This window comes from Pleuronectes platessa, chromosome 1 (genome assembly GCF_947347685.1).
Source record: "Pleuronectes platessa chromosome 1, fPlePla1.1, whole genome shotgun sequence".
Classification (NCBI taxonomy): domain Eukaryota; kingdom Metazoa; phylum Chordata; class Actinopteri; order Pleuronectiformes; family Pleuronectidae; genus Pleuronectes; species Pleuronectes platessa.
Window position 1 is genome coordinate 2,711,269 of NC_070626.1, and position 12,918 is coordinate 2,724,186.

Here is a 12,918-nt window from a genome sequence, read left to right on the forward strand (position 1 = left end):
AAATTGTACATACTGTATTGATTGGCAAAAGTAACTTATATTAAAATATAATAAAACGTTAAATGTCAAAATAAAGTATATCTAAGGTTGAAAATATCCAGTAAAAGCGTGTAAAATTAATGCTAGGAAGTCAATAAAACAATCAAATTTCATTTGTATAGACCATTCACAAATCACAATTTGTCTCATAAAACTTAAACATGGTGTGACATTTTCTGCCCTTAACCCTCATAAAGCGTAAGGAAGAAAACTACAAAAAAAAAAAAAACCTTTTCACAGGGTGAAAAAAAAAGAAGTAAAAACCTTAGAGAGAGAGACATGTGAGGGATTCCTCACCCAGGATGGACTGAAGTGGTATGTATAAATTATTAAGTATGTACAAACTTCATAAAGTTATTTACATCAACCTTAGAAATTCACAGAGATTTAAATTAAGGCATCAGAAAATAGGAAGTTGAAAGGATAATTGCAGTAGCTGTTTTTGTCTAGTGAAATCACTAAGAAACACATAAGCAAGCTGGAGGGAGAAAATAACATAAAAAGGAAATGAAAATGAAAAATAAAAAGTGTAAAAATAAAAATAAATTTGAGTATCGTCATCAGAATCATCTGTGCTGTCAGTGTCCAGGTAAGGAGGGATGGGGAATAAGTTACAGATCAAGGAGACCTGAATCACTTTTATGGGTCTGAGAGGACACTGTAGGAAAAGAGGAGTTCGTTAGATCATCAGAAAAAAGTAAAAACAGATATTCATAAACGTGATCTGCTATATCTGTCACATGTGAAGTGCAGTGCAATGAATCAGTGTGCATGAAATCAGAAAAAGGGTGATGAGAGAGTGTGACGTGGAGAGCAGATCAGTGGAGGCATTTATAGGAAGTTGCAACTGATATGCAAACAGCTGCTCATGTGTGGTCTGTGACATTGTGAAGTTGGGTGAAAAATAATTGTGTAACCGCCAATCCATCAGAGGAGGATACTAAATTGAGGCCTAACATAATCATCAAATCTCTTCCTAATAGATTAATTGGGCAACAGGGAGACAACAGAAAATCATGTTCAAACCTTATGGGGTGTTTGTCTAACTGAGCGGCGCATTTGAAAGAATATAAAGCCACCACTCAGCTCAGGAGATGTGGGCAAATCTGACATCCTAACCACAGAATAACCTGCACCAGAGTCCACCATCACATTAAGTTTGTGACCGTTAACTTGGAGTTAAGGCATTTGCTTAAAGGCATTACTATTGTACTTAACATAAGAACCACAAAGTTGTGTGTAATCTGGTGTCTGTGTGTGTGTGTGTGTGTGTGCGGTTAGTAATGCAAGCTGATACTTCTTTGCAGTGGCATGTATTTGTGTGTGTGCTGGAGCTTCTGTGTGTGTGTTTCACTTCCCTTTCTCTGATCCTCGGTGGGTAGGCTGGACGTCTCCTCTCCGTCTGCCCCCTCCTCACTTTCTGCAAAGTTCAGTCGGCAGTGAAAGTTCTTGTCTCCCCGTCCCCTCGCCGCTGGGGCATTTCGTTGCCCAGTGTCCTTTTCCTCTGCAGATGAAACACTCATCTTTGGGAATTTTGGGTTGTCGAGAGAGCTTCTCCCACGGCCACGTCCGCCCCCCCCTCTTCCTGGTTCAGTGAAGTTGGCTCTGTTCTCAGTGCTATCTTGTCTGCTTGGCCTTGACAGGGTAGACACAGCCTGCATCATAAAGCTGTGTTGATCAAACAGGACAGTCAGACTTGTGAGGAAATCTCCTACGATTTCGTCTAGTTGTTGTTTGCACCCCGTTATTTTGGACATGTCACTTTTATTCGGGAAGGCGGTCCTCAGGGCGTTGAGGAGTGTGTTGAGAGCGTTGACGTATGTTGCATTACCCGCATCATCCCAGTCTGGTGGAGTCAGACGGAGATCTCCCCCACAGTGCGGTCACTTTTCAACATTCTTTCCAACATTATCACTTTCCTTCTTGTCAACCTTAGACAGAAAACGACCTTTAAATTATCGCTTTCTGACCCTACACTCTTTTTTTATGTTATTTTTTGTTGCCTTTTTTTTTTTGATTCTTCCTCTTTCTCGAGGAGTTTCTCTCTTAAAAGTAAAAAAATAAAATGTCGACACTGAATGACCCGTTATGAGGAAAAGCAAAGTCTCTAGACCATACTGGAAGAAATGTCACACTATCCCATCCGTGCCTTGCAACCACAGAGTCCACAATAGGACCCTCTGGGCTTTGGGGTCCTTGACTTCCCTTGTTACCCATCCTATCTGGTCTATGAAATTGGCTTATCAACAATTTTCATAACCTTATTAATTAGCTGTGTGAAAAAGGACTCATCAACTATTTTCACAACACTCTAATTTAAGACGTGGACGTCTACACGAATCCTTGTTTCTTTCTCCGGCAAAACAGGAAAAATGCCTTCAACTAGGATGATTGCCACAAGATGGGTCAGATTAACTAAATACTAATACACCTCATCCAAATAAAACCCTTTAAATGTATTATTTCTTATGTTTGATTTCGTATTTGAGAAATCATCTAAACAGTCGTGAAAATCAGAATTTCAACATCTCACCAGATTTAAGATGACCAAAGAGAGGTCTTTGGATCCCTGTGAAGAAGGTCCAGAACCCCAGTCACTTCGGTCCTCTCGTCTCTTAAATGTTAGAGGCAGAAAATTTCTCTCCCGGGTGGCCAGCCACCGAAGACTTCTGGGGTCCAGACGATCTTTCAAGGGATCCTATTCGTGACGCCAATTTGTGATGGAAATTCATCTTGAGATTTGAAATAATGAAATTCTCAGACTGGAGTTGCCATTGAGTCTTTATATTAGTAAGCTCTGCAGAGTTTACACGGGTGCTCAGGATGGAACAACTGGCTGCGAAGGTGAAAAAGCCAGGACTTATACCAAGAGGCGTTTCACAAGACAGTATGAGAAAAAGAAGACATGCCAGAATTAATACAAAGAGGTGCTTCATAAAACGTAATATGAAAAAGATATGAAATCCTCCTCAGTGCCTGTCTGCTGTGTCCGTCCGCTGTAGCAAACTCCCTGTTTGCCAAGGCCACAGTAGTGAGACAACTAGTCAGGTGAATTTTCCCTTACATACGTTTCTAAACTGCTCTAACAGCCTCATTCTTTGACTTTAAACAATAATATAGATATGTCCTTGTTCGTCCAAACCTTGTGATTCTCACGGTGTTTTCATTTCTCTGATAGGAGTTATAGATTTTTAATTAGAGCATTTTGTTCGGAACCTTCTCCCGAGCTGTGATGTCTCCCTCTCTCACGTCGGACCTGTCATAATCAGTGACTCACACACGCAGAGGGAGGGGGGCTAAAGGGGGCAGTGAGATCTATTTTTAGACTGCACAGGTGGTAATCAGCACTGAAGGTAGTTCAGTTAGTAGAGAAGAGGGACAGTAACCCAAAATGGCGTTTTGAAGTCCAAGTGTGGGTAAGACACAAACATTGAATTTTTTCGTATCCTTTCAGGGGGGAACTGTTGAAGTCTTTAAATAATCAACTGTCAATGATGGCTAAAGTCAATGTGATTGGATTAGTGGGTCTGCCGCTGACTCAGTGATCCAATGGTTGTGACTTCAAAACCAACAGAAGCCAAAAATTACTTTTGAACAAATATATTAATATATCTGGTTGTAGTGTCAAGCCTTGTGGTTCTCAAAATGTGTTTATTTTCCAGATAGGACATAGTTTTTGAGTAACAAGTATTTGTTTGATGACGGTGTTAGAGTGAACTGAGAAGTAGGTTTCTAAACTGCTCGCATGGCCTCATTTTTTGGCTTTAAATAATGATACAGATATGTACTTGTTCGTCCAAGCCTTGTGTTTCTCATGGTGTTTTCATTTCATGGACTGGAATTATAGATTTTGAATTAGAGCATTTTGTTCCGGACCTTCTCCTCAGGTCCTCTGTGTCACAGGTGCGTCGTTAGTGAAGATACACACGCTGAGGAGGGGGGCCACAGGGGGGAGAGGGGGACAGGAAGATGTTTATAGTAGCCATTTCAAAGATGTCAGTCAACAGCATAGGTAGGCTAGTGGTTACAGAAGAGGGTTAGTAAGTCAGAGATTGAGGGTTCAAGTACAATTGAGGGCAGAACTTTAAAATTGTCATTTTCTGTGTCTTTCAGAAGAGGAACTTTAAAACTCTTTAAATATACAATTGTCATTGATGTTTAAGGTCAATTCAATTGGATCAGTGGGTTGAGCTGCAATGATCCACTGGTTGTGAGTTCAAAACCAATAGCAACCAAAAATTACTTTTGAACAAATATATTAATGTTTATGCAGTGATAGTGATAGCGCCATCTAGTGGTCGGTGTGAAAATGCAGTTTGAGCAATCGGTCCCAAATTGCACAGGGTGGAAGTTGGAATAATGCCACCTAGTGGTCATTGTGAAAATTAAGTTTTAGCAATAGATCCCAAAATTCTGTCACATGATCAGAGCCCTGACCTGATCAAGTCAAGACTATTACTGCATACACACTAATAGTGAAAGCGCCACCTAGTGGTCAGTGTGAAAATGGAGTTTGTGCAATCGGTCCCAAATTGAAAAATTAAGTCGGTGAGAAAATTAAGTCTGAGCAATCGCCTACAAAATCCTGTCACATAATCAGAGCCCTGTCCTGAAGAGAGCTATGAGTGTGTATGCAGTGTTAGCGATAGCGCCACCTACTGATCAAATCTCTGTCTCTCTTAAACCAGTCTCTCTCTTTCTCTCTCTCTATCTCTGGGTCGCTCTTTTAAACCATCCAGTCTCTCTCTTTCTCTCTGGGTCTCTCTCTAAAACTGGTACATTTTCTCTCTCTCTCTTAAAGCAGCCAGTCTGTCTCTCTTCCCCAAATTTTTTTTGACCCGGACGCAGAATGCACCCATTCGAAATTTCTCGGCAGGAGGAATTTTCTAGTGTCTCATCTACAAGCTCAGAGCTAGGAAAATAAACAGGGGCCTTTACTAGATATTACTTCTCAGGCTAAATAGTTATCTAGAACACTCTGTATATTTTATTTAGCCTAGGATACTGAAACAAACACCAAAACAGGAAATGTCAAGAAACGTACCAATTTACACTAAAATTCTATGCCGATGTTGGCAACCAGCACATTTCCCACCTTGGGCTTCTTCTATGTATCATTAATACTGCCCATCCCTGGATATAGCTCATTTATTTTACCAGGGAGTAAAGGAGATCTGTGTGTGTGTGTGTGTGTGTGTTCGTATTACAGATTTGTGCGTGATCATGATAATAGTTCTCATGGACTTCACCATGAAAATGATTCACTGTACCTCTGCTTTTGTTTATGTGTTGTCAGTGTGCAGAGACTCAGCCCCAGAGTGCAGTGTTCCTGCCGGAGTTTACCCTCTCGTCTCGGGGAAGTTTCATGCAGGATGCCACTGAAGATCAGTTTCTAACCTACAGATACGACGACCAGGTCGGTCACACTCTCTTCACTGTTGCTTCACCAGTTGATGCAAATATTTTCAACCGAAATGTCATCAACTTTTGTTGATTGCTCTTATTTGGCCCAACTGGAGAACACTGTTACATGCTCTTCATGGTAGATTTGAGATTGAAAGTAATTTACAGTAGGTTAATGAGTGTTGATAGAGTCTTCAGTCCTGTGAAGTGCTGATCATTTAAACCTACACTTACAATGACTGAAACACACAAGTGTGGCTGAAGGGTCATCATAAAACATTCACTGATCTCATTCAAAGTCAACTATATTTGTGTTAACCATGACTATTCAAAATCAGTTGGACTGGTAAAGAACTATACATTCATGAAAGGACATGACTAGGAATATTTATATATTTTATTTTCATTCAGTTGGTTCACAAAAAAATAATTTTGACTCGTTCATCATCCTTTGAAAAGAGTATCTGCTCAAGGTGTGATGGTGTCCCTAGGTTGATACCAAGCCCCCAGAAACAGCACAATACCGAAAGTCAGATGCCAATACATTATTACAACAGGTTTACAATGATACAATTTCTTCTCAAAATCACAATTGGTTTCGGTAAATATTTATAAATTTGTGCATTCACTTGTGCAACTGGCATATTTTTGACCATCACGACAAATAATGTTCTAATTAAGACAAATATTTAGACAAATGTCTTAAAGTAAATTAATATGCTCAGTGCATTCACACCAGCTGTTTTTGTGGCTTGTTTATGTTTGATCATTTAGGCTCAAAGTTATTTTTTATGGAAATCTCACCAAAACAAGCCCTGCTTATAGACAGGAAGCCTCCTTTTTGGGACACCCTCAGAAAACATCAGTTGGGTAAATTTAGCCGACATCCAAACGAGCTACTAGGTGTGGTTCTTAAGCTTGTTGCTGTATTGCACTGGTGACACTAAACGTCACAGCTTAGCTAGACACACTCAATTGGAGCAAGATGCCAAATAAATTATCTCTATAGCTCTATCTTCAGTATATTTGACCTAATTTCCTGTGCTGTCTCAGTTGTAGATGAACACTAAAGTTAATAAATGTGTGTTGGCTATAGGTTTGTTTTAAAACATGCAGGGCTGCAGTCTAACTTTTTCCTTGGTTGCAGTGGTGCCCCTAACTGTTTCATTTAGATGCACAACCCCATATTTTAGTTGCACCCAATATTTCATTTTCAGCGTCGCTTCCCATAGACATAGGTAAATCCATTGCTCATTATGTAAAGTATTGTAAACAGGAGTATAGGCGTAGCATTTGTTTTAATTTCACTCAAAACTGTGATGATAAAACAAACTTTTGAAAAACTAAAATAAATAGATTTACCAAACAAATATAACTCAATCAATCATAATTGAAATGTACATGGAGTCCGCGATCTTGAGAGACATATTTCTTTAATGAGTCAGCGATCACGGCGATGAACTGTACGCAGGCAGTGTCGTTGGCGTAGGTCAGGTTGACATTTAACCCCTTCTTTTTCATGAGGATTATCAGTTATTTGAATTTAGTGAAGGCCAACTCTTCTTGCTATATTCTAAGCAGTGTTAAATTCGATCATCATCATCATATGATTCCTAACTTGTATGACTTGACGCTGACCGGCGCTAAAACGCTGCGGTGAGAGGAGCTGCTCTGCCAGCGACCCACCCTGTCACGGCACAAGATCTGCTTTTTAGACAAGTTGCGCTTCTGTAGGGTTTCAATTCTGAATGCTGATGTCGGAACAGCAAAATCACTTTTGCCCGCAATGCTTTGGCCGGACTCTTTGCAGTAAATGCACTGCATCGAGTTGGTCACTTTTTCATAGCGCAGTTATGTTTTAGTAGGCTCTGGATCTTGATCTGACTCTGAATTCGGATTAAGCTATCTCTATGGAAGATGGTTAATCAGAATTAGGAGCAGGGGCAGGTGTAACAACTGGAAAGACATCCGCCGATGATGTCGGGTCTGCGCTTGGCATTTCAACCTCGGACAGGTGCAACAGGCACCGCAGCATTTTTCTTGACAGAAAAATAATCAATCGTTCTCTTCATTGTGAATATATACCCTTTTCACATTTGTCCTCTCGTTTTGTGTGTTTGCATACAAGGACGGTGGATGTAGTCGACACAGCATGTGACCCCCACTTTGGGAACCACTGATTTAGGTGGTGGGGTACACTTTGGACAAGTCAACAGTCTATCACAGGGTGGACACGAAAGAGACAAACACCACTACTGCTAATTTACATAAACAAACCCTGCATTTCTTTGGAGGAGACAGGAACCCCCCTGTAGCACTGGGGGTACCACAGACCCTGGCTTTTAAGAAAAAAAACACAGTAAACCAAACAAAACCTGTCGCTGCAAGAAAAATGAGATTTGGCTTGTATTACACTGTGAGTAGGTGTTGGCAGTATAAGTAGTTTTAGTCTTGTATTGTGATCCTATGTGAGTTCCTGTGCAATGATGAGGAAAGTGGGATAATTTCATACTCTCTGCTGTTTGAAGAAAAACCTGCCTAAAATAATGCTAATTCTTTTAAGAGCATTTCTTAAGTTTTCATGCTAAGCAGAAAATGATAGGATTCATTTTATGTGTTGCATGAATTCTCTCAGAACACTTTGCATGTATGCATGTTGTTGGGTATGGTTTTCTTTTTGAATAAAGGAGTATGTAGTTAATAAGGGGATTTCTCTCCATGGCATTGGACACACATCCACAGGAATCAGGTTAAGAACTTCAGTGACAAATACCATACAGATCCCAAAAGAAACACCGAAAACCTATTTGGAAGACTCTGCTCAGGTAAGATGTTTGGAGTCCTCTGGCTGTCAGCATTGCTCAACATTGATATTGTCCTGCTGTGTACTAAAGACTTGCAGTGAGGCTATGTCTGCAAAAAGGTTTAGGGCGACATTATGTTTCTGTGAGCTATAAGAATAGAACACTGTTCATGGAGCACTCTGTTCTTTATGACTCTTACCTCCAGGCAGGAATCTTTTTTCCTTAATGAATGTCTTTTAATGCTTTTCTTCCCAGAGGAGATGGAATCTCTTGAAATATCCAACAGGGCTGTTCTCGTCGCTTCATGGCCCAAATCATCAGTATGTGTCAGCGGGTTGTGAGGGCTTAGCTCACTGGGATACAGCCATATACATGAGATCTCTGAGACCATTTTGCTGTGGTGGAATGTTTGGTAGAATCTAGTTTGTGGATCCTACTACATTAGATTATGCCAGTGATTCTCAAACTTTTTCTGTCATACCCTACTTTGGAGCTTGAATATTTGTCATGCCCCACCCTCTCCCCTGCCCCAAAAGATGATGACAAAATGGGCCAAGTTTAACATGTCTATTTACATAACATACACATGAACATTAAATTCACATTACTTTCAGAAATCTTCCGCTCCTGGTATTTCATGCTGGCCTAAAACGATGATGATTTAACAAATGAACATGACGTTCCCGTTCAACATTTGAAAACTGATTCATAAAGTTAATCGTTCTCGCAAAATATGCCCGACATGCACAACACTGTGCAAAGGGGCTGAAGAACCCTCTCTGTGGCTTCAGAGATGCGGGTTGCCGACCCCTGGCTAGTGCTAAAAGAAAGCCATTAAATAACATTGGAAATACTTTCCATGAATAGGTCGTGCAACCTATCCCACAGGAGGACCAAACACCCTGATCAGCCGGGGATAGTGCTGCAAATAATTATGTTTTGGAAGGAGCTGCAGGTCAGGAAACAGTTCTTGGTATTCTTGATTGTGCTCAGAAATTTTGCCCTCAAGATAGTCAATGGACTCATCTGTGTGTGCTGAAACAACGACAATCTCTACAATGTCTTTCAACTCCAACAGTATTTGCCATGCCATTTCACTCTCAGGCACCAGATGCCCAATTATGAATGGGAGTAGTCGCGGAGCCCAGTTTTCATGAGCATTCCCGCCAATTGTTTTCCTTGTTGAAAACATGTGTGGGATCACATGTGGCTTTTTGGTCTTGTCTCCCCACTTGTAAGGGAAATGCTAGATGGACTGCCAAGCACCATGCAAGCTATACAGGTACTATGCCCTCGAAAACATCATGCATAACAGCTAGGGGATAACCTGTGAGAACACTGAAGTGGGAAAGAGTTTTGGTGATAACGCAATGGCTTTTCACTCCAAAACAACTTGTACCGTTCTCCTGAGCTGATTTCACATGAGAGTCATCAAGTACCTTTGTTCGGAGACTAAATACTCCTGACTTTACATCTGTTGTCTGGATGTCTTTTCTTGTTCCTGTTCAAAATCGACAGATATACCCACCAGAAAAGCTCTCATTGAAACCAGCTAAACCGTGAGCACCCAGGTTATCTGCTGCACCGACTTGGATCGTTCCTTTAAGACATCTTCTGAGCAATGGAATGAAAACTCCATCTTTCTCCAGAGTTTTCATATCTTGGCGCATTGTCAAAACCATGCTTTTTCACATCATCAGATTTACACAGGACTGCCAAGTAAATTGAGGAAAGTAATGAATGTGAACCTGGAGGAAAATTAATCAAGGTGCAGTAGATTCCACAAAGCGTATGTCTTGTGCGTGTACCCAGGGGATTGGAGATCTCAAAGTCATCTACATATAGAGTTATCAAAATTCTCAACTCATCCCCAGACAGAAAACTGTTCTCTTGGAAGTGAGAACCATTCTGAGAAGTTAATGCTCAATCACTTCAGGCAAGTTCTTGTTTAAATCCATCACTACTTGCAGATACGGGGCCTGAAACGTGCGTATGCCACTTCTCACACAAACGTTGTGATTTATAAAAACAAACTTGTCGGTAACATTTGCGTATTTCCACACAAACCCTGACCCATGCGTACGAAATTTTTGGAGACGGAAAAGTGGCGATGCAGACGTGAGGTGGTGAACTGAAGCAGATTATTGATCCAATTCATAATTTACATTAAAACCAACAGCTTAGTTTTGCTCGCGCGACATATCTGTTCCACACAAACCTTTTAATTAAAAAATATATAAAACAACTTTCAGCAAATTACGTTTAGATTCCGTTTAACCGCAGAGTTACAGAGCCGAGTCATTAACAGGTTTTAATAATATCTTCTAACACTGTGCGTGTATCATCAAATCACTGCAGTGAACGTGACTGTGCCATCAGGCGCACAGAGCACCCAGTGCACAGAGCGCACAGGAGATCACTTACAAGAAATGAAGAAACTTTCCAAATAATATCCCAGAGTGGAGGCAAGGATCCTCTGATGTGAGGGAATTGGTCCGATGCTCTAAATAAATAAATACTGCCATGACAGTGGTGCGGGGTTCTGCTTGATGTGTGCACGCGAATGGAAGGATGAGGAGGAATAGAGGGTTCAGTGATGTCTGATCATCTGATATAGATTCTATTGATCTGTGATCTTTTTTCTACTTCAGGCACCGTTCTTTCTCTCGTCTTCACTCTCACACATTGTGTTATCCACAGCAGCGGCAGAGTGTCAGTGCATTTTCTTTATTAGTGACATCACTGCTGTCCCATAAAGTCGCTCTTCACCTCCACCTCACTAACAAACACTTTGATGTCAGTGTCAGAAAGTTTAGCTTCCTCTTCTCATCGCTTCATGCCGTGACTCCGTCAGGACTCATGGTGGAAACCCATTCGTCAGCAGCATCATTTATTATTCGTGTCGTGCTTTGCATTGACCATTTATGGTTGTAAGTGGGCGTGTGGAGGGCGGATTTGGAGGCAGATCTACGTACGAACATTCCCAGGTGGACTGTGATTTATAAAGCGAACATTGCATTCAGCTGTGCATGCGCACGGTTTTATAAGTCGGGATTTTCTTTTGCATATGCCGTTTCCGGCTTTTGTGCGTACGTACACTTTTAGTATGAATCCTACGCACTGTTTTATAAATGAGACCCCTGTACCAGTGTTCAGACGTCACGTCTTCTCTGCTGGAGCCGCTTTTTTATCACATCTTTTTTGTTCCCATCTCACACAATTTAACGTTGTTCTTCAGTTCAATGCTTATATAAAGGTATTTGAGTATCCATTTTTAAAGCTGTAGCAGCACAACTAGCAAGACAAAACAGTGTTAACTCGCCATGTGTGACGGGCGATAAATAATAACTTTGATAAAAACCTGCTAACAGCAAATTTGTTGAATATTTTGCACTCCAACGCAATGTTATTAAGTTCATCTTGCAAACATGACATGATATCATACAAAACACACTTTGCATTCAAGTAAATAGGACAGTGTAGTGCATATCTGACCTTGACACTACACTACAGGTGGGAGTTGCTGACAGCTGTGTATACAGTGTATGTCCCTCCATCAGTACAGGTTTGTTGTTGTTTTCGCCTAGTTATCAGATGGGCTAGTCAAGGTAAAGGCCGGCACATGCTTCTGCAACTGCGTCTGCGGCTTTTCACGCCGCTGTTGCGAAGGACTCGTTCTCATTCATGCTTTTCCAAGTGTTGCGCGTGTTACAAAGCAATTCCCCGCCAGAATACTAGGCGGAGTAACGTGTTTTGTCGAAGACGACCTTAGAGACGCCTTCTTTCTTCTTCGTCGTCTGTTTATTTACAACGCCACTGCGGCTCCTCATAGCCTTTGTCAGTGACGGGTTATACAAGTGGTCATACTTTCGAATCTCTTCTGCCAAACGCTCTTCCATTTGGTCCATATTCGTTCTTTTAAATATTCCGTTGTTTCTGCCGATATTATGGGGCATGAAACCGGAAAAAAACGTAAAGTGCAAACAAGCATGAAAATGAAAACAGGAAGATCTCTGCTACTTTAAAGGACCCATCAGTTGATATGGTTCCTTGGGGTCTTAATGAAATGTCTGTAACATATTTTGGTCAAAATACCACAAAGATCATTTAAAACAGCACCCTTTTTACCCTGCCCAAAACAGCCCTCCTCAGAGTGACCTGTTTTGAGTGCCTAATCATCTTTGACTTTCAGCCAATTGCTGAGACAGACAAGCATGTTCACATTTTCTGGAGCCGATGCTGCTCTCCTCTTCTGGATAATATGACGTGAGAATCTATTACTGCAAGCTTCTTATGTGTGTGCTTCCTTCCTGACTACCAATTTAGTGGACAGTCCCCCATCTGCAATTTTGGCTCCGGTCTGTAACGGTCCAGAGCTTTGTCAATGGATTCCTCCTCTTCTTCCTCTGAATCTGTATCAGAGGAGGCCAACAAGAAGGAAGACATCCTCTGCCTTTTTGGACCCTGGTCTGGTTTCTCACAGGTGCAGAACACATACCACCTTTGTCCTCTAGCATCAGGTTGCGCAGTAAAGGTCTCCTCCTCCACCAGATCTCCGCCTCCGGGGGGGCTGGCTATGCCATGTAGACCGACTGTGACGTCAATTCTATGCCTTTTGGACAGAGATAAATAGATAGAATCCTTTAAGATAGAATCCTTTAATAGTCCCACA

At 41.2% G+C, this 12,918-nt stretch overlaps 1 protein-coding gene across 1 annotated transcript in view; it reads left to right on the forward strand.

Moving 5' to 3' along the window:
• The window catches only part of adamtsl3 (ADAMTS-like 3), a 202,392-nt gene that overhangs the window by 38,762 nt on the left and 150,712 nt on the right, over nt 1-12,918 (forward strand). The window contains exon 3 of the mRNA XM_053414931.1: nt 5,336-5,455. Coding sequence (XP_053270906.1) covers nt 5,336-5,455 — 120 coding nt within the window. The remainder of the gene's footprint in view (nt 1-5,335; nt 5,456-12,918) is intronic.